We start from the raw sequence: 19979 nt of genomic DNA, 5'->3' as shown, positions 1-19979 counted from the left end.
CTTTTTAACTATAAGTTAATTAACCCACTACCACTTAGCTTTACTCTGTGTGGGGGAGGTGAAACACCCCCACATTGTCCGGCGTCCCCACTCCTGCATTCTTTGGCTTGGCAAGCCGATCGACCTGACTGGGATTCGAACCTAGGACCCGTTGATTGGGAGCTAGCTGTTTAACCATTCAGCTATTCTTGGTCTTCTTGACGCAAGATTTCGGGCCCCAGTGACATATTTATTTGAGAAGCTATCTCAGAAAATTATGACATAAAACAGTAACTCCCCCAGCTGGAGCTTTCCTAGTCACTGCTCGACCATGACTTGGATTTGAACCCAATACCCTTCGATTGGGAGCTAGCTCTTATAACCACTCGGCTATCCTTTGGCTGCCAATTCACAGTTTTCGGGCCCCAATGATATAACCTGTCCTAGAAAACTAGGATATAAAACAGCAACTCTTCCAGTTGAAGCTTTCCTAGTCACTGCACGACATGATGTGAATTTGAACCCAATCCCCTTTGAGTGAGAGCGAGCTGCCTTAACCACTCAGCTATCATTAGTCCGCTTGAGCTAAGATTTCGGGCTCCAATGACATTATTAATTGAGAAACTGTCCCAGTAAACTATGATACAAAAAAGTAACTCCTCGAGCCGGAGTTTACCCAGTCACTGCTCAGCCATGACTGGGATTTGAAACCAGTCCTCTTTGATTGGAAGCTCGCTGCTTTAACCACTCAGCTACCCTTGGTTGACTGAATACCAGATTTTTGTGCCCCAATGACATATTTAAATGAGAACCTGTCTCAGTTAACTACAAATGGACGTGTAAAAAAACACTGACTCTTTGGGCTGGAGCCTTGTAACCTGACCGGGATTCGTACCCAGTACCCCTTGGTTCACTGTTACCAGTGTTAACCACTCAGCTACATATACAGGTAAAAGCCAGTAAATTAGAATATTTTGAAAAACTTGATTTATTTCAGTAATTGCATTCAAAAGGTGTAACTTGTACATTATATTTATTCATTGCACACAGACTGATGCATTCAAATGTTTATTTCATTTAATTTTGATGATTTGAAGTGGCAACAAATGAAAATCCAAAATTCTGTGTGTCACAAAATTTGAATATTACTTAAGGCTAATACAAAAAAGGGATTTTTAGAAATGTTGGCCAACTGAAAAGTATGAAAATGAAAAATATGAGCATGTACAATACTCAATACTTGGTTGGAGCTCCTTTTGCCTCAATTACTGCGTTAATGCGGCGTGGCATGGAGTCGATGAGTTTCTGGCACTGCTCAGGTGTTATGAGAGCCCAGGTTGCTCTGATAGTGGCCTTCAACTCTTCTGCGTTTTTGGGTCTGGCATTCTGCATCTTCCTTTTCACAATACCCCACAGATTTTCTATGGGGCTAAGGTCAGGGGAGTTGGCGGGCCAATTTAGAACAGAAATACCATGGTCCGTAAACCAGGCACGGGTAGATTTTGCGCTGTGTGCAGGCGCCAAGTCCTGTTGGAACTTGAAATCTCCATCTCCATAGAGCATGTCAGCAGCAGGAAGCATGGAGTGCTCTAAAACTTGCTGGTAGACGGCTGCGTTGACCCTGGATCTCAGGAAACAGAGTGGACCGACACCAGCTGGACTGCTGCTGAGTGGTCCAAAGTCATGTTTTCTGACGAAAGCAAATTTTGCATTTCCTTTGGAAATCGAGGTCCCAGAGTCTGGAGGAAGACAGGAGAGGCACAGGATCCACGTTGCCTGAAGTCTAGTGTAAAGTTTCCACCATCAGTGATGGTTTGGGGTGCCATGTCATCTGCTGGTGTCGGTCCACTCTGTTTCCTGAGATCCAGGGTCAACGCAGCCGTCTACCAGCAAGTTTTAGAGCACTTCATGCTTCCTGCTGCTGACCTGCTCTATGGAGATGGAGATTTCAAGTTCCAACAGGACTTGGCGCCTGCACACAGCGCAAAATCTACCCGTGCCTGGTTTACGGACCATGGTATTTCTGTTCTAAATTGGCCCGCCAACTCCCCTGACCTTAGCCCCATAGAAAATCTGTGGGGTATTGTGAAAAGGAAGATGCAGAATGCCAGACCTAAAAACGCAAAAGAGTTGAAGGCCACTATCAGAGCAACCTGGGCTCTCATAACACCTGAGCAGTGCCAGAAACTCATCGACTCCATGCCACGCCGCATTAACGCAGTAATTGAGGCAAAAGGAGCTCCAACCAAGTATTGAGTATTGTACATGCTCATATTTTTCATTTTCATACTTTTCAGTTGGCCAACATTTCTAAAAATCCCTTTTTTGTATTAGCCTTAAGTAATATTCTAATTTTGTGACACACGGAATTTTGGATTTTCATTTGTTGCCACTTCAAATCATCAAAATTAAATGAAATAAACATTTGAATGCATCAGTCTGTGTGCAATGAATAAATATAATGTACAAGTTACACCTTTTGAATGCAATTACTGAAATAAATCAAGTTTTTCAAAATATTCTAATTTACTGGCTTTTACCTGTATATATATATATATATATATATATATATATATATATATATATATATATATATATATACATATACACTGTACATACTGTCTGTGTATATAATATATACATATACAAAAATTAACATTTATACCATATATCTAAGGGCTGTCAAGTGATTAATTTCTTTTAATCAGATTAATCACACTCGAGATCTGTGATTAATCCTGATTAATCACAGTTTATTTTTCTAGCATTTTTTTAAATTTAATATATACATGGTAAATGGGTCGTACTTGTATAGAGCTTTTCTACCTTTTTTAAGGAACTCAAAGCTCCTTGACACTATTTTACACACACACACACACACACACACACACACACACACACACACACACACACACACACACACACACACACACACACACACACACACACACACACACACACACACACACACACACACACACACACACACACACACACACACACACACACACACACACACACACACACACACACACACACACACACACAGATGGCGGGAGCTGCCATGCACGGCGCTAACCAGGCCCATCAGGAGCAAGGGTGAAGTGTCTTGCTCAAAGACACAACGGACGTGACTAGGATGGTAGAAGGTGGGGATTGAACCAGTAACCCTCAGATTACTGGCACGGCCACTCTCCCAACTTCGCCACGCCGTATATGTATATATATATGTATATATATATATATATATATACATATATATATTAGGGGTGTGGGAAAAAATGTATTCGAATTCGAATCGCGATTCTCTTGTTGTGCGATTCAGTTTTTTTGTTTTTTTTTAAATAATCAATCCAACAAAACAATACACAGCAATACCATAACAATGCAATCCAATTCCAAAACCAAACCCGACCCAGCAACACTCTGAACTGCAATAAACAGAGCAATTGAGAGGAGACACAAACACGACACAGAACAAACCAAAAGTAGTGAAACAAAAATGAATATTATCAACAACAGTATCAATATTAGTTACAATTTCAACATAGCAGTGATTAAAAATCCCTCATTAATATTATCATTAGACAGTTATAAAAAAAAATAAAAAAAAGAACAGTAGTGTCACAGTGGCTTACACTTGCATCGCATCTCATAAGCTTGACACATACTTGCCAACCCTCCCGAATTTTCCGGGAGACTCCCGAAATTCAGCGCCTCTCCCGAAAACCTCCCGGGACAAATATTCTCCTGAAAATCTCCCGATTTTCAGCCGGAGCTGGAGGCCACGCCCCCTCCGCGCTCTATGCAGACCTGAGTGAGGACAGCCTGTTTTCACGTCCGCTTTCCCACAATATAAACAGCGTGCCTGCCCAATCACGTTATAACTGTAGAAGGATCGAGGGCGAGTTCTTGGTTTCTTATGTGGGTTTATTGTTAGGCAGTTTCATTAACGTTCTCCCAGCGCGGTAACAACACACAACAACAGCAGTCACGTTTTCGTCTACCGTAAAGTAGTTTGTCTGCAGTAAACAGCAATGTTGTGACACTCTTAAACAGGGCAATACTGCCATCTACTGTACATGCATATATGACAATAATATATACGGCTTTTAGAGAGTGCAGTGCACAACTGCGCACACAACAAGGAGACAAAGCAGAAGAACGAGGAAGATACAGCTATGGCGACGCCGACGACAAGTAAGATGAAGAAATACGCTTGTAAGTTCCAAGCCGCAGCTGCGATTGGACCTGGATAGCCTCCGGGAAGAAGTAGTGGATTACCATGTGCTTGGCAGTAAAGATCTTCCTCAGAAAGCAAAGATTGGCTGGTTTTGGGCCATGCTAGGGAGAGATGGATGATTCCAATTTCTAGTGCATTTGATGAAAGCACTTTTGTGCGTGCCACACAGCAATGCATCATCAGAGAGGATGTTCAGCATGGTTAGAAAAATAGTGACAGAGAATAGAACAAGGATGGACAATTCAACCCTGAACTCAACAATGAGTAGATGAGTGTTATGTGTGTGTATATATGTAAATAAATGAACACTGAAATTCAAGTATTGCTTTTATTTATATTTATATATATATATATATATATATATATATATATATATATATATATATATATATATATATATATATATATATACACATATACATACAGGTAAAAGCCAGTAAATTAGAATATTTTGAAAAACTTGATTTATTTCAGTAATTGCATTCAAAAGGTGTAACTTGTACATTATATTTATTCATTGCACACAGACTGATGCATTCAAATGTTTATTTCATTTAATTTTGATGATTTGAAGTGGCAACAAATGAAAATCCAAAATTCCGTGTGTCACAAAATTTGAATATTACTTAAGGCTAATACAAAAAAGGGATTTTTAGAAATGTTGGCCAACTGAAAAGTATGAAAATGAAAAATATGAGCATGTACAATACTCAATACTTGGTTGGAGCTCCTTTTGCCTCAATTACTGCGTTAATGCGGCGTGGCATGGAGTCGATGAGTTTCTGGCACTGCTCAGGTGTTATGAGAGCCCAGGTTGCTCTGATAGTGGCCTTCAACTCTTCTGCGTTTTTGGGTCTGGCATTCTGCATCTTCCTTTTCACAATACCCCACAGATTTTCTATGGGGCTAAGGTCAGGGGAGTTGGCGGGCCAATTTAGAACAGAAATACCATGGTCCGTAAACCAGGCACGGGTAGATTTTGCGCTGTGTGCAGGCGCCAAGTCCTGTTGGAACTTGAAATCTCCATCTCCATAGAGCAGGTCAGCAGCAGGAAGCATGAAGTGCTCTAAAACTTGCTGGTAGACGGCTGCGTTGACCCTGGATCTCAGGAAACAGAGTGGACCGACACCAGCAGATGACATGGCACCCCAAACCATCACTGATGGTGGAAACTTTACACTAGACTTCAGGCAACGTGGATCCTGTGCCTCTCCTGTCTTCCTCCAGACTCTGGGACCTCGATTTCCAAAGGAAATGCAAAATTTGCATGGTTGGGTGATGGTTTGGGGTGCCATGTCATCTGCTGGTGTCGGTCCACTCTGTTTCCTGAGATCCAGGGTCAACGCAGCCGTCTACCAGCAAGTTTTAGAGCACTTCATGCTTCCTGCTGCTGACCTGCTCTATGGAGATGGAGATTTCAAGTTCCAACAGGACTTGGCGCCTGCACACAGCGCAAAATCTACCCGTGCCTGGTTTACGGACCATGGTATTTCTGTTCTAAATTGGCCCGCCAACTCCCCTGACCTTAGCCCCATAGAAAATCTGTGGGGTATTGTGAAAAGGAAGATGCAGAATGCCAGACTCAAAAACGCAGAAGAGTTGAAGGCCACTATCAGAGCAACCTGGGCTCTCATAACACCTGAGCAGTGCCAGAAACTCATCGACTCCATGCCACGCCGCATTAACGCAGTAATTGAGGCAAAACTCCAACCAAGTATTGAGTATTGTACATGCTCATATTTTTCATTTTCATACTTTTCAGTTGGCCAACATTTCTAAAAATCCCTTTTTTGTATTAGCCTTAAGTAATATTCAAATTTTGTGACACACGGAATTTTGGATTTTCATTTGTTGCCACTTCAAATCATCAAAATTAAATGAAATAAACATTTGAATGCATCAGTCTGTGTGCAATGAATAAATATAATGTACAAGTTACACCTTTTGAATGCAATTACTGAAATAAATCAAGTTTTTCAAAATATTCTAATTTACTGGCTTTTACCTGTGTATATATATATATATATATATATATATATATATATATATATATATATATATATATATATATATAATAAAATAAATATATATATAGCTAGAATTCACTGAAAGTCAAGTATTTCTTATATATATATACAGTGTTTCCCACACATTCATTTATTTGTAGCGGCCCGCCACGAAAGAATTACGTCCGCCACAAATGGATTTTTCAGCTTTTGACTCGCTCGACCGCTCATAAAAGTACATTCTGTCTGTGAATGTACCTTGTAGTTACAACTCCACCAATAGCACTTAATTCACCTGGTGGGCCAGAAGAAGACGACGACGACGACGACGACTGACCGGATCAAAATACGAGGGTAATATAGGTTATAGGTTATAGCTGCATCGCTCGCGGCTCGTCATATATTTAACGTTAATCCGCGATTTCACCGAGCGTTTCACTGACGGTGAGCAGCCTGACGCTGCTTCATTAACACCGCCGCTGTTTGACTCGGGGGCCGGGGCAGACGCACGTAGTAACAGTCACCTGTTACTATACCGACGAGCTAACGTGTCCAGGTTATAACCCTGTTGTCAATAAACACACGTGTACTGAAGCTAAATTGTCCACTGTCCACTGCAGCATGTGAATGCAATGAAAAGAATAAAATCTGAGCCAACCAGCTGTTAAAATGTTGTCCAGGTTAATGTTTTGGCCATTAAAGGCCCTTCATTTCAAGATTTCAACTGTGATCGGGCTTTAAACAGGTGGCTGACCTGTTCAGATGGGTGTAACTGCTACTGGTCAAATAATGTGAAATAGCATTTAATTTTACATGTATGCAATGCCATTTAAATGTAATTATATATAATAATAATAATAATAATAATAATAATAATAATAATAATAATAATAATAATAATAATAATAATAATAAATACTGTGTAGTGTTGTAAATAGTCAACGGGAAGAATTTTAGTAAGATATAAGCCATGAGCACTACATAGCCAGAAAAAAACCTAGGCAGGACGAGTAAAAATATTGGGGCAAGTAGATTTGAGAAGTCGGGCAAGTAGAAAAAAACCTTAACGTTGAACCCTGCATGTGTTGAGCTGCTGCCGCTTAAGGTTAGACGGCACTGTACATAGAGCTGTTCTGCTCATTAGTAATAAATTCTAATGTTGGATGTTCACTCCTTCACACAGATGAGTATAGAAAAATATTTTCAATGGCCGAAAAGGGCTCGACTTGGAGAGGAGGTAGGCCTACAGTCCGGACCACAGGAGGTATTATCAAAACGGTGTAGACACTTAGAAATCTCATAAGGAAAGTGAACAGACGTCCATCAGTGGGAAAATTAATTTGCTTCCAATACTTCCAGGCTTCAACTAGTGCCGCAGCTGTGGCAGCTGGCGCAGCTGAGGCAGTAAGAGAGGGCGAGGAGGAAGGGATAGTAAGTACGCAGGGAGATGTTGTAGGAGAGGAGGAAGACAGGCAGCATGTAGAGCCAGCTAGGGCGGAGGCAACAGGTGAGACTCAGCAAACACTGAAAAATAAAGCAGGGTCAGATCAGAAATGCACTTTTCTCATGAAAAGGGTCCTATTTTATATTCTTATGTGCCTTATAGAGAGGACCACGACAAAACATAGAGCGACTGGTTTCGATCCAGAATGGCTAAAATGCCACAATTTAAGTCATGGCTGTATAACACCCAGCACGATAAGCTCCAGTGTCTCCCTCTTCTCTGGAGGAGGGTCTGGCGAGCGAGACTAGCTCCAGTGAGACCTGTTCAGCAGCAGCAGCAGGAGGAGGAGGAGGAGGAGGAGGTTGACTGACTGTGGCAGGACACCTCTGCCTCTGTTTCACTTTATGTTGCTGGTAAATAATATGGTTGTAGTAGTAGGCTAAAGTTAAATTATTTAGTATGCACTAATTAAAGGGGCAGAGCTTTAAGAGACATTTTAGCTTTTATATTTTATAAGATATATTTTTTGTAAGAACCACAATTAATAAATATATTTCAGTGAATAACTAATTGTTCAAATCTGTATATAAATATGTACATAAAGTATTGTAATTATATTCCAACTCCGCGTTCTTCTTGGTCATCGCCGCTGCCGCCCCCGCCCCCCGACCCCACCACCACAAATAGATGCCTGTCCTGTGGGAAACACTGATCGCGTTAACTTTGACAGCCCTAATATATATATATATATATATATGAAATACTTGACTTGGTGAATTATAGCTGTAAATATACTCCTCCCCCTCTTAACCAAGCCACCTACCACGTCCCTTCCCGTCCTCCCCCCGAAATCGGAGGTTTCAAGGTTGGCAAGTATGGCTTGACAACACACTGTGTCCAATATTTTCACAAAGATAAAATAAGTCATATTTTTGGTTCATTTAATAGTTAAAACAAATTTACATTATTGCCATCAGTTGATAAAACATTGTCCTTTACAATTATAAAAGCTTTTTACAAAAATCTACTACTCTGCTTGCATGTCAGCAGACTGGGTAGATCCTGCTGAAATCCTATGTATTGAATGAATAGAGAATCGTTTTGAATCGGGAAAAAATATCGATTTTGAATCGAATCGTGACCCAAGAATCAATATTGAATCGAATCGTGGGACATCCAAACATTTGCAGCCCTAATATATATATATATATATATATATATATATATATATATATATATATATATATATATATACGTATTCATATATACAGTATATATACATATGTATACATATATATACTATACATACTGTATATGTATATATTCAGTACATATACACATATTAAAATGTATACTGTATATCTAAGGGCTGTCAAGTGATTAATTTTTTTAAGTCAGATTAATCACACTCTAGATCTGTGATTAATCATTGATTAATCACAAATTATTTTTCTAGCATTTTTTTATTTATTGTTTTTATATATATATTTCATTTATTTAAACTATCTTTATTTTATATCATTTAAAAAAAAAATATTTGTTTTTATTTATCTATTTTTTTGTTTTTTAAGTGGCATCATTCAGAGCCTGCAGGTTTCGGAAAGGCCTTATCTCATTAATTTTTTACTAAGACTTTGAGGTAAAATCTCAGCACAGTCCTGTTACCTAAATATTTTAAATGTCATTTGTTTGTCTTCCAAATAAACAAATGTGGTAAATAACTGTAAAGCGTCAACATGCTATCAGCATGTAGATGTATACATATATATCATCCGGACGTAGTGGGTTAATTAACTTATAGTTAAAAAGGTAAGTATGGGTAAAAATAATAAATAGTCTAAAGTCCAAAAGTCAAGGGTAACCTCGGGGGTTAGCTGCTATTGTGTGCCGAGGCTAAAGTTAGTACCGGTAAGTGTACCATCGTAATATATATATATATATATATATATATATATATATAAATATATATATACTGTATATAAACTGTATGTATATATATATATATACTGTATATATATACATATACATACATACTGTGTGTATATATATATACTGGGTGTGTATACACACATATATATATAGAGAGAGAGGAGAGAGAGAGAGAGAGAGAGAGAGAGAGAGAGAGAGAGAGAGAGAGAGAGAGAGAGAGAGGAGAGAGAGAGAGAGAGAGAGAGAGAGAGAGAGAGAGAGAGAGAGAGAGAGAGAGAGAGAGAGAGAGAGAGAGAGAGAGAGAGAGAGAGAGAGAGAGAGAATAGGCTTTAAAAAAAGTTTTAAATCTGCGATAGAGAGAGCCACAAACTTCAAATCATGATGGGGCAAGGGATAAGTGTATTTCTGTAGAATTATTAATCTTGATTTTTTTAAATTTAATAATTAATCAATTAATTTAGAGCAAACACCAACTGACCTTGAGCCAGCCCGCGTAAAAGAAGAACTGCAGTAAGGGTGAAGATCGGCACGTAGAGGTCCAGGTCGTGCCCTGGATAACCTTGATCAGGATCCAGGAACTGACGACCAATTAAAACACACCAGGAAAAAAACTATACACGGCCAAAGTCGCCACCTTTAGGACAGATAGGGGAAAGAAAAGATGACAATTGTCCAATTACCTTCTTTAGTAAATGTCATTGGTTTGATCAAACAATAAGACTAAATAGCCTTTTTAAGTAGTTTGATTCCTGTATGAGACAGATTGTGCATGTGGACATACTGTAATGCTGAGGAAAAGCTGTTATGATTTGCATGAGCTCCACAGCTTTGAATATGTTCCTCATCCTCATTGCAAACCATTTTTTCATCCTCCCATACAGTTTATTCAATTTCATACTCAAGGCCACCCCAGGCTAAATTGGGGCACTAAGCAGCTTTTCCATATTTTCATGGATAAATGTGCATTTTAGATATTATTTTAACATCCTTGCCTGGCGGGATACTCATTCTGCTTCAGTATGGTGCAGATACGCTCAAATTGTTTTTGCCAAGTTGGGTACAGAATCTGTCATGTTTTTTTATCATTTTTTTTCTTTCATTCAATGACTATCATCCACATTTTCTTCTCACAGTGTCCTTCACAGTCACTTTCTTCCTTCCTATTGTCAGATAACAAATGTATGTTAATCTCCAGCTATAAGCTAATGCAAAAGAGGAAGACCAATTGTTTGTGGCAATGTGGCATTCGCAGCTCTTATCTCAAAACACTCTTAAGTTGAGGTACCAATGTATATTCATATCAGTGACAGAACAGAAAGAGGCTTGGAATATGTTTGTGTTAAAATTTCATATGAAGCATCCTGTCATTCATTAATTGACATTTTACATCTATTTACATTTCTTCACGCAAAACCATCACAGATGCTGGCTTTTGAACTTTGTGCCTATAACAGTCAGGATGGTTCTTTTCCTCTTTGGTCCGGAGGACACGACGTCCACAATTTCCAATAACAATTTGAAATGTGGACTCGTCAGACCACACAACACTTTTCCCACTTTGCATCAGTCCATCTTACATGACCTCGGGCCCAGCAAAACCAGTAGCGTTTCTGGGTGTTGTTGATAAATGCTTTCACTTTGCATAACTTGCACTTACGGATGTAGCGACGATCTGTAGTTACGGACAGTGGTTTTATGAAGTGTTCCTGAGCCCATGTGGTGATATCCTTTACACACTGATGTCGGTTTTTGATGCAGTACCGCCTGAGGTATCGAAGGTCACGGGCATTCAATGTTAGTTTTCGGCCTTGCAGTGATTTCTCCAGATTCTCTGAACCTATTGATGATATCGCTCCCTAGATTCCTTGCAATAGCTCGTTGAGAAATGTTGTTCTTAAACTGTTCGACAGTTTGCTCTCGCATTTGTTCACAAAGTGGTGACCCTCGCCCCATCCTTGTTTCATGGAAGCTGCTTTTATACCCAATCTTGACACCCACCTTTTCCCAATTAGTCTATTCACCTGTGGCATGTTCCAAATAAGTGTTTGATGAGCATTCCTCAACTTTCTCCGTCTTTTTTGCCACTTGTGCCAGCTTTTTTGAAACATTGCAGGCATCAAATTCCAAATGAGCTAATATTTGCAAAAAATTACAACTTTTTCCAATTCGAACATTAAGTATCTTGTCTTTGCAGTGTATTCAATTGAATATAGGTTGAATAGGATTTGCAAATCATTGTATTATGTCTTTATTTACGATTTACACAACGTGCCAACTTCACTGGTTTTGGGTTTTGTATATACACTAATATATATATATATATATATATAATATATATATATATATATATATTAGGGCTGTCAAAGTTAACGCGATAATAACACGTTAACTATGAATTTCAATAAAGGCACTAATTCTTTTAGCAGCGGATCAACGCCAACACTTCCTTTTTGACTCTCAGGCCATGCCGTAGTGGGGGAACTTGGCTGAAGTTCACTTGCTACTGATGAGCTACGAGCGAGCAGAAAGGGACATTCGGAAATATTGTATAAATTATTTTATAAAATGTTCTGGTCGAGTCCTCAATTACAACATGATTAGCAGGCTCAATGTTACATTTGATTAATTAATAGAGCAATATGTTCACCCACCCCAAAAAAATTACCTGTCTAGGGTACACTTATTTTTGATGGAAAATGATACCTTGTGTACATGTCATATAAATGGTGAGAGCTTTACCTGAGTGTAGACCAAGGGAACGCTGATCATGTCATAGTGAAACAGCATGCTGCATTTTCCCCGGAATCCATTCAGCTCCTGTTGAAAGACATGAACAATGCTGCTTGAGGTCACATCACAACATTGGTCCTCACAGTGTGTGTGTGCATGTCTGTGTGTGAGAGAGAGAGAGAGAGAGAGAGGGATGGCAAACCTCCAGTAGCAACTTGAGCGTATGATCATCTTTGATCCGGCCCTCACAGCGGGCCACAGCAGCCAGGTTGGTGAACCACACACAAGGGATCCAGTATTTGTTATACGGAGAGTGAAGGCCTTCAAACTTCTTGCGCTCCTCTCTGGTCATGAACCCTGCACAGTTTTTAGTAGCCAGTAAAAAAGTTTATTTAGTTTTGGACACGATACAGGGCCTTGATCACCACCTCTGTTCTAGTTTATCCCAAAAGTGTTGAGGTCAGAGCTCTCAAGTCCTTACATGCCAAATGTATCCTGGCAAGCCTTGCTTTGCGCACTGGGGTACAGCCATGTTGGACCAGAAAAAGAGTTGAAAGCATAATAATAATTGACTTATGTGTTAGTAAGATGATGAAAACGGAGGCCAGCGTCAACCCCTGAAGAGTTTGAAGTGAATTAATGAACTCTTATCATGTTTTGCTTATGGGGAAGATTTACATCCAACTTGGAGAAGGCAAACCACCAAGTTTAATTAAACAGTGGTATTTCAGTTTCAGGAAAAGAGGCTCTAATTGGGACTTCGGAATGCAAAAGTGATAGCCCTATCCTTGAGAAGAGACTACCTGTCTAGTTCCAAGCCAACATTTAAGTTATGACTTAAAGCAGTTGTTTTCCCGACACTTACACACGAACATCTCCTTTTATGGTCAGGATGTGTTCTCCTGACTTAGCACACACACAGAGAGACAGGAAGGAGGAATATAAAACTGATGTTTTGGCTTCTCCAAGTTAGGGGAGACATATCTTTTTGACTTTCTCCTCCAGGCTGAATAATGACGCTCGCTTGTAATAAAGCAACTTATGGTTCAGTAAAGCGTCTCCGGCGTCTCTATTGATCCAGCCGCACTGCCGTGTCATCCTTTTGTCCGGACGAGGATGACAAGATCAGAAACACACTTCAAGTTCATTACACTGCAAATTAGTTGCCGCTTGCCAAGGTTTGAAATTACATTTCTAGAAATGTTTAAGTTATTTACTTATTTTTAGTCATTGCCTTTACGTCATAATCTTAATTTTAGCATTCATAATTATATTTAATAATAAATATTAAAATTGAGAAAATAACTATTCAAATAATATATTTTGGGTTTTCCCCACATAGAAAATATTGTTTAAAGATTCTGCAACATCCCGAGGATGCTTAATTTAAAAATTGCAAGTTAAATAATGCTTGTTTTCAGAATAAAATACTTATTTCTATCTTAAAAGTCCTGCTAATTTCTAAATATAGAAATCTTAATTTAGGACATGTTATCATGTAAAATTAACGAGCTACATGGACAGACAATTTCACTAGTTTGTAGTGTTTTTTTTCCCAAATATCTAGTTTTTTAACTTTTAGCTTTTTTTGCAGTGTACCTCAGTCCATGAAATACAACTCTCCGAAATCTAAACTTTGATTTCAACAGGACTTGCAAAAGAAGATTACAACGCTGCTGCTTTGTCACAGAGCCGATAACACTTTTTTTTTTATCAGCCATACATTTCAAGATGTGCCTGTCCTTGTGTTGTATTGTCTCTCTCATGCAGTGCATGTACTTCTCTCAATGATAATGCAGAAAATAATTTGCAGTTCTTTAAAAGTTATCATGCAGATCATCCGCATGCTCACCTGCCTCCACCACGTGGTCTATGGTGGGGAAGCGCTTGAAGACCGCCGTGCTGACAGATCTGAGGATGAGCAGGGCCGACAGACTGGCGTAGCGCATCATGGTGCGTCTGAGCAGGCGGCCCCGCTCATCACTGCCCTGTAGGCCCCCCGACAGGACGCACATGAGCCGGTCGGGGAGTGGGATGCTGGTGTACTGGTTCCACCAGCGGTTCACCACCAAGGTCACGTAAAAACCTGCCCACAGCGATGGAGGGGAAGACATTAGTTGTTGGGATACACAGTTTAATCATGTACATCCTGCCATCTGGTGGAAGGCCATTGAATTGCATTGCTTGCATAGCTAGATGAACAAAGTTACTTTATTTATGGTAAATACGTAATTATTTTCTGACCAAATAAGTGGATAATTTCCCACAGCACACCTGATGATCACAAAGTGTAATAGTTGGTATCATGGAGGTAGTTGTAGCTATAACATCTAGACTTCTTGGAAGACTTTTTACAAGTTGTTTGAGTGTGTCCATTGATATTGTTATCCATGTGTGAGGTCAGAGGTCACTGATGGTGTGTCATATCTGCTCTAGTTCATCACAAAGGTGTGCGGATGCTCAAGTTGTTTCCGCAATAAACTTATGCATACCTTTATGGACCTCGCTATGTGCCCTGGACCTCTTCTTACATAGATGGAAGGACTGTATCTTAACTTAAAATGGTAAATGGGTTATACTTGTATAGCGCTTTTCTACCTTCAAGGTAGTCAAAGCACTTTTGACACTAAAATGATGCTGTTTTAGGATGGCCAATCACCAATTACATTAAAATCATTTTAATGGGAAACTTTGATTTGAGATAAGAGCTCTGTCACTGAACCAATTAAGCCCTTAAATTTAGGTACTACTGTCATATGTATTTAAAAAAATGTCTTGATAAAATGAAAAAATGAGATCACAGTCTAGTACAACTCATGATTGATTAGTTAATTGATTAAGAAACGCTGATATTATCATATACTACCTCACACAGTAGTTACATTTTCTAAAAGGAATGAGAGAGAGAAAGGGAAAAATCATTTTGGAGGTTCCTTGAAAAAGATTTAACTAATAAAACTAATTATCCTTTCCATCCTTTGTAACTGAGCAACTGTGTGGAACAATTTCCCTTGGGAATCATTAAAGTTTGTCTAAGTCTAGTCTAAATGTAATGCAAGTAATAAACTGTAAACATGATGCATAAATGCCCTGAACCTTAACCAATTTTGAGGTAAAATATTACAATTTCAATACATGTTTTAAACCACAATAGACAAGTATACAAAAACTAGTGCTATATACCCTACGGAGGGTTGCTAATTTTCTAGAAAAATAACTTTAGGACTGACCCCATTGTCTTTATTTTCCTATTTGACTCAAACCTGAATGTAAGTTTTGGACTGATCAAAATACATGGAAACAAATCATTCCATATTTTATGTGCAAAATAACTAAATTAGACAGAATTAAATGATTTTTTTTTTTTTATAGAAATATTGACTTCTTTACAGATCTCTGTCCTGCTTAAGTTAAAGAGGACCTATTATGCAAAACCAACTTTTCTTACCTATTGGCACCGGTTTTTGTGCATTTGTATCTGCATAAGTCCTGAAAATTTGAAAGAAAATCATGGAGACACAGCGGAAATATTTATAAAACAATCTTGACTCCATTCATACTTCCTCCAAACAGCTGTTTGGAATTGGGCCAACTTGTGATGTTGTTTTAATTGGTGACTTCAGTGGATATCTCCATATATCAGACCTGGGCAAACTAAGGCCTGTGGGCCTTCTTTTCAATCTGGCCCGCCTTTAGATCTAACAATTGGGAAGGTTTGTGTCATGTTTGTCCTCAAACAAAAAACATAAAAAAATAAAATAACATTTCCCCCCATCTTTTTCCATTTTCAATCTTTTTTTAAAAATGCACGGGTTGCTGACCCCTGAGCCAGACTAATAAGTCTAGCTACCCAACTGGCTAGCTAGCTAACCGCCGCAAAACAGAGGCAGAGTGAAGACAGCCAAGGAAAAACCAACAGATGCAAGAAAAGTCAAACTGCCAAGAGTTGGATAGGTGAGCGATCACACATTCTGGTGTTGATTGGCTTAGCCTGTGGCTAAATGGAAACTATTGAGATTTTACAGTATATTTTTTGACAAATACTGGACATTTCAGCTCTATGCCGGCCTAAAAACTGTTATGTTTTTTAAAGGCAACCCAAGACATTTCTTTATCATTGGTGGTCCCAACCTCAATGAGACATTAATCCTAGCTGTTTCAAGTTTGCCATTGTTAGGTTAGGTCACTTTATAAGTGAATTAAGTGGATATAAACGTGTTTTGCAGCCAGCAAGATCAGAACATTCATAAAACATACGGAAAAAAGTAACATCTCAGACATTGTTGCTTACCTAGTACAAAAGACATGGGGATGAGACTTGCATAGTAGTTGCAATAAATTGCCAGCTTCTCAAAATACCTCTTCTGGTCATCAGGAAGAAAGAATCTATACAAACAAATTGATTATGATTACAAATTAAACTCGAGGAATTGAAGTCATGAGTAGTTGTTACCTGTATGTGATGCTGATGGCCGTGTACATGGCAAAGAAAGCCAGGAACTCTTTGTATAACACCTTGTAGATGCTGCCTTTCCATGCCAAAAGCAACTTGGAGAAGCCACAAAAGCGAGCGTTGGCGACTCTGGCCGTGTAGGTGACGGTCATTGGGACAGCCAGCATGCACAGCCTCAAAATAAACTGTTTGGAATCACCTCGCTGACACCTGCTTACAGCAAACATTGAAGAATATGGCTATTAATGTCTTAATCATCATTTTAAGCCTAATTGGGAAATCTTTAAAATTCTGGGAGAATCCAAATTTCCCTCACTCGTAAACAAGACCCCAAGGTACTTCAACCTCTCCACCTGGGGCAGAATCTCCTTCCCAACCTGGAGATGGCACTCCGCCCTTTTTGGGGCCAGAACCGAGGACTCAGACTTGGAAGTGCTGATCTTCATCCCAGTCGCTTCACACTCTCACTGCGAACCAATCCAGGGAGAGCTGAAGATTCTGGGCGGATAAAGCCAGCAGGACCACACCATTCGCAAAAAACAGAGACCTAATTCTGTAGCCACCAACCCGGATCCCCTTAACGACCTGACTACGCCTAAATTCTGTCCATAAAAGTTGTAAACAGAATCGGTGACAAAGGGCAGCCCTTGCGGACTCCAACCCTCACCACAAGCAGGCGGTCCGATAGCCCATACTCTCTGAGCACTCTCCACAGGACTTCCCGAGGAACACAGTAAAATGCCTTCTTCAAGTCCACAAAAAACATGCCAATTTAGAGGCAAAGCCACTAATGGCTAAGCAATGCTTAGTCACTATGGACTGGACTCACACTATTATGCTAGATCCACTCGACGTCCATTGCACCGGTCGCCCGGGGGGTGGGGGGGTCCCCACATCTGCGGTCTCCTCCAAGGTTTCTCATTGTCATCCCATTGGGTTGAGTTTTTTCTTGCCTTATGTGGGATCTGAGCCGAGGATGTAGTTGTGGCTTGTGCAGCCCTTTGAGACACTCGTGATTTAGGGCTATATAAATAAACTTTGATTTGTTGAATGCTGCAGAGTCTTGTCAACCAAGACAGTCCCACAGGATCCAGAGCCTTAGGGAACTACGGGCAGATCTCATGTGGCCCTGCCACAGAGGAATTTCTTAACTTCCTTGGCAACCTCAGCCCCAGAAACAGGAGAGCCCACCACCGAGTCCCCAGACAGTGCTTCCTCATTAGAAGACGTGTAGGTGGGATTGAGGAGGTCTTCAAAGTATTATTTTCACCGATTCACCACATCCTGAGTCGAGGTCAGTAGCACACCGTCCCTACCATACACTGTGTTGAAAGTGCACTGCTTACGCGTCCTGAGGCGGTAGATAGTGGGTCAGAATGGCTTCTCCGAAATCCTCCCATGTCCGAGTTTTTGCCTCTACCATCAAAGCCGCGCACCACTTGGCCTGTCGGTACCGGTCTGCTGCCTCCGGAGTCTCATGAGCCAAAAGGACACGGTAGGACTCCTTCAGCTTGACGGAATCCCTCACTGCTGGTGTACACCAGTGGGTTCTGAAATTACCGCCACGGTAGGCACCGAACACCTTGCGGCCACAGCTCTGAACGACTGCCTCGACAAGAGGCACGTAATATGGTCCACTCGGACTCATGTCCAGCGCTTCCCTTATAACATGTTCAAAGTTCTTCCGGAGGTGGGAATTAAAATTCTCTGACGAGAGACTCTGTCAGACGTTCCAAGCAGACCCTCATTATGCGTTTGGGCCTGCCAGGTCTGTATGGAATCCTCCCCCACCATAGGAGCCGACTCACCACCATGTGGTGTTCGGTTGAAAGCTCTGCCCCCTCTCTTGACCCATTGACTGATTTATGTAATGGAATAATAAAGGGAATGTTTGTTTGTTTAGTTAGTATTGTTACATTGTCTTAAATTGTTACATTTGTTTACAAATACTTGTAATATATATCCATCCATCCATTTTCTACTGCTTGTCCCTCTCAGGGTCCCAAGGGGTACTGAAGCCTATCCCAGTTGCACTCGGGCGGAAGGCGGACTACACCCTGGAGAAGTCGCCACCTCATCGCAGGGCCAACACAGATAGACAGAGAAAATTCACACTCACATTCACACTAGGGCCAATTTAATGTTGCCTAGCAACCTATCCCCAGGTGCATGTCTTTGGAGGTGGGTGGAAGCCGCCACTATACGGTCAGTGAGATGTGAAAATCAGTGCATATGTTAGTACAAAAATGAGTGAGGCGAATCTGACCGGTGTGCTCTCTGGCAAAATTCACTCTAAAATACAGCCTATAAATGTTCAAAGACATTTCCAGGTGACATTCTGACAATGAAATTGCATTTGTGTCCAAACATTGGGGTCTTTTCTTAAGAAAGTTGTGATTATATGAGCGAGTAACTACCTGTGATTAATCATCGTGCCTCACAATACGAAGGTCCTATGTTCGATCCTGGGCTCAGGATCTTCCTGTGTGGAGTTTGCATGTTCTCCCCGTGACTGCGTGGGTTCCCTCCGGGTACTCCGGCTTCCTCCCACCTCCAAAGACATGCACCAGGGGATAGGTTGATTGGCAACACTAAATTGGCCCTAGTGTGTGAATGTGAGTGTGAATGTTGTCTATCTGTGTTGGCCCTGCGATGAGGTGGCGACTTGTCCAGGGTGTACCCCGTCTTCCGTACAAATGCAGCTGAGATAGGCTCCAGCACCCCCCGCGACCTCAAAAGGGACAAGCGGTAGAAAATGGATGGATGGATGAATAATCATGATTAATCTAAATTCCAAAATGTGATTAATCTGATTTAAAAAAATAGTAATTTGACAGCCCTAATATAATACATAGTAGGGGTGCAGAAAAAATGGGATTCACACCTGAATCGCGATTCTTAATCATCCCGATTCTAAATTGTTTTATAATTTTCAAAAATCGGGTACAAAAAAAACAACATACATATATATATATATAAATATAAATATATATATATATATATATATATATATGGTTTTTTTTAGTTTTTTTATAAGGATACATTTTTTAAATATATTTTTAAAAGGTCATTTCCAGGCAACCAAAAGAAGCTTTTCTAATTTGTAACCTGCTTTGAAAAAGTTTCATTATAAATATAGCAAAAAATAAATTGCAAGAATCGGGTTGAATCGAGAATAGTGATGAATAGAGAATC

At 40.0% G+C, this 19979-nt stretch overlaps 1 protein-coding gene across 1 annotated transcript in view; it reads right to left on the bottom strand.

Annotated features, from left to right (window-relative positions):
• Nucleotides 1-16951, bottom strand: part of best2 (bestrophin 2) — a 28724-nt gene extending 11773 nt beyond the window's left edge. Inside the window, 8 exon segments of the mRNA XM_061987808.2 lie at nt 10080-10115; nt 10117-10203; nt 10206-10235; nt 12341-12418; nt 12534-12688; nt 14184-14417; nt 16623-16717; nt 16785-16951. Coding sequence (XP_061843792.2) covers nt 10080-10115; nt 10117-10203; nt 10206-10235; nt 12341-12418; nt 12534-12688; nt 14184-14417; nt 16623-16717; nt 16785-16951 — 882 coding nt within the window.
• Nucleotides 16952-19979: the final 3028 nt, after the last annotated feature.

The sequence above is a fragment of the Nerophis lumbriciformis genome, linkage group LG27 (assembly GCF_033978685.3).
Source record: "Nerophis lumbriciformis linkage group LG27, RoL_Nlum_v2.1, whole genome shotgun sequence".
NCBI lineage: Eukaryota > Metazoa > Chordata > Actinopteri > Syngnathiformes > Syngnathidae > Nerophis > Nerophis lumbriciformis.
The sequence above is the reverse complement of the archived record's forward strand: the minus strand, read 5'-3'. Positions and strand labels throughout refer to the sequence as shown.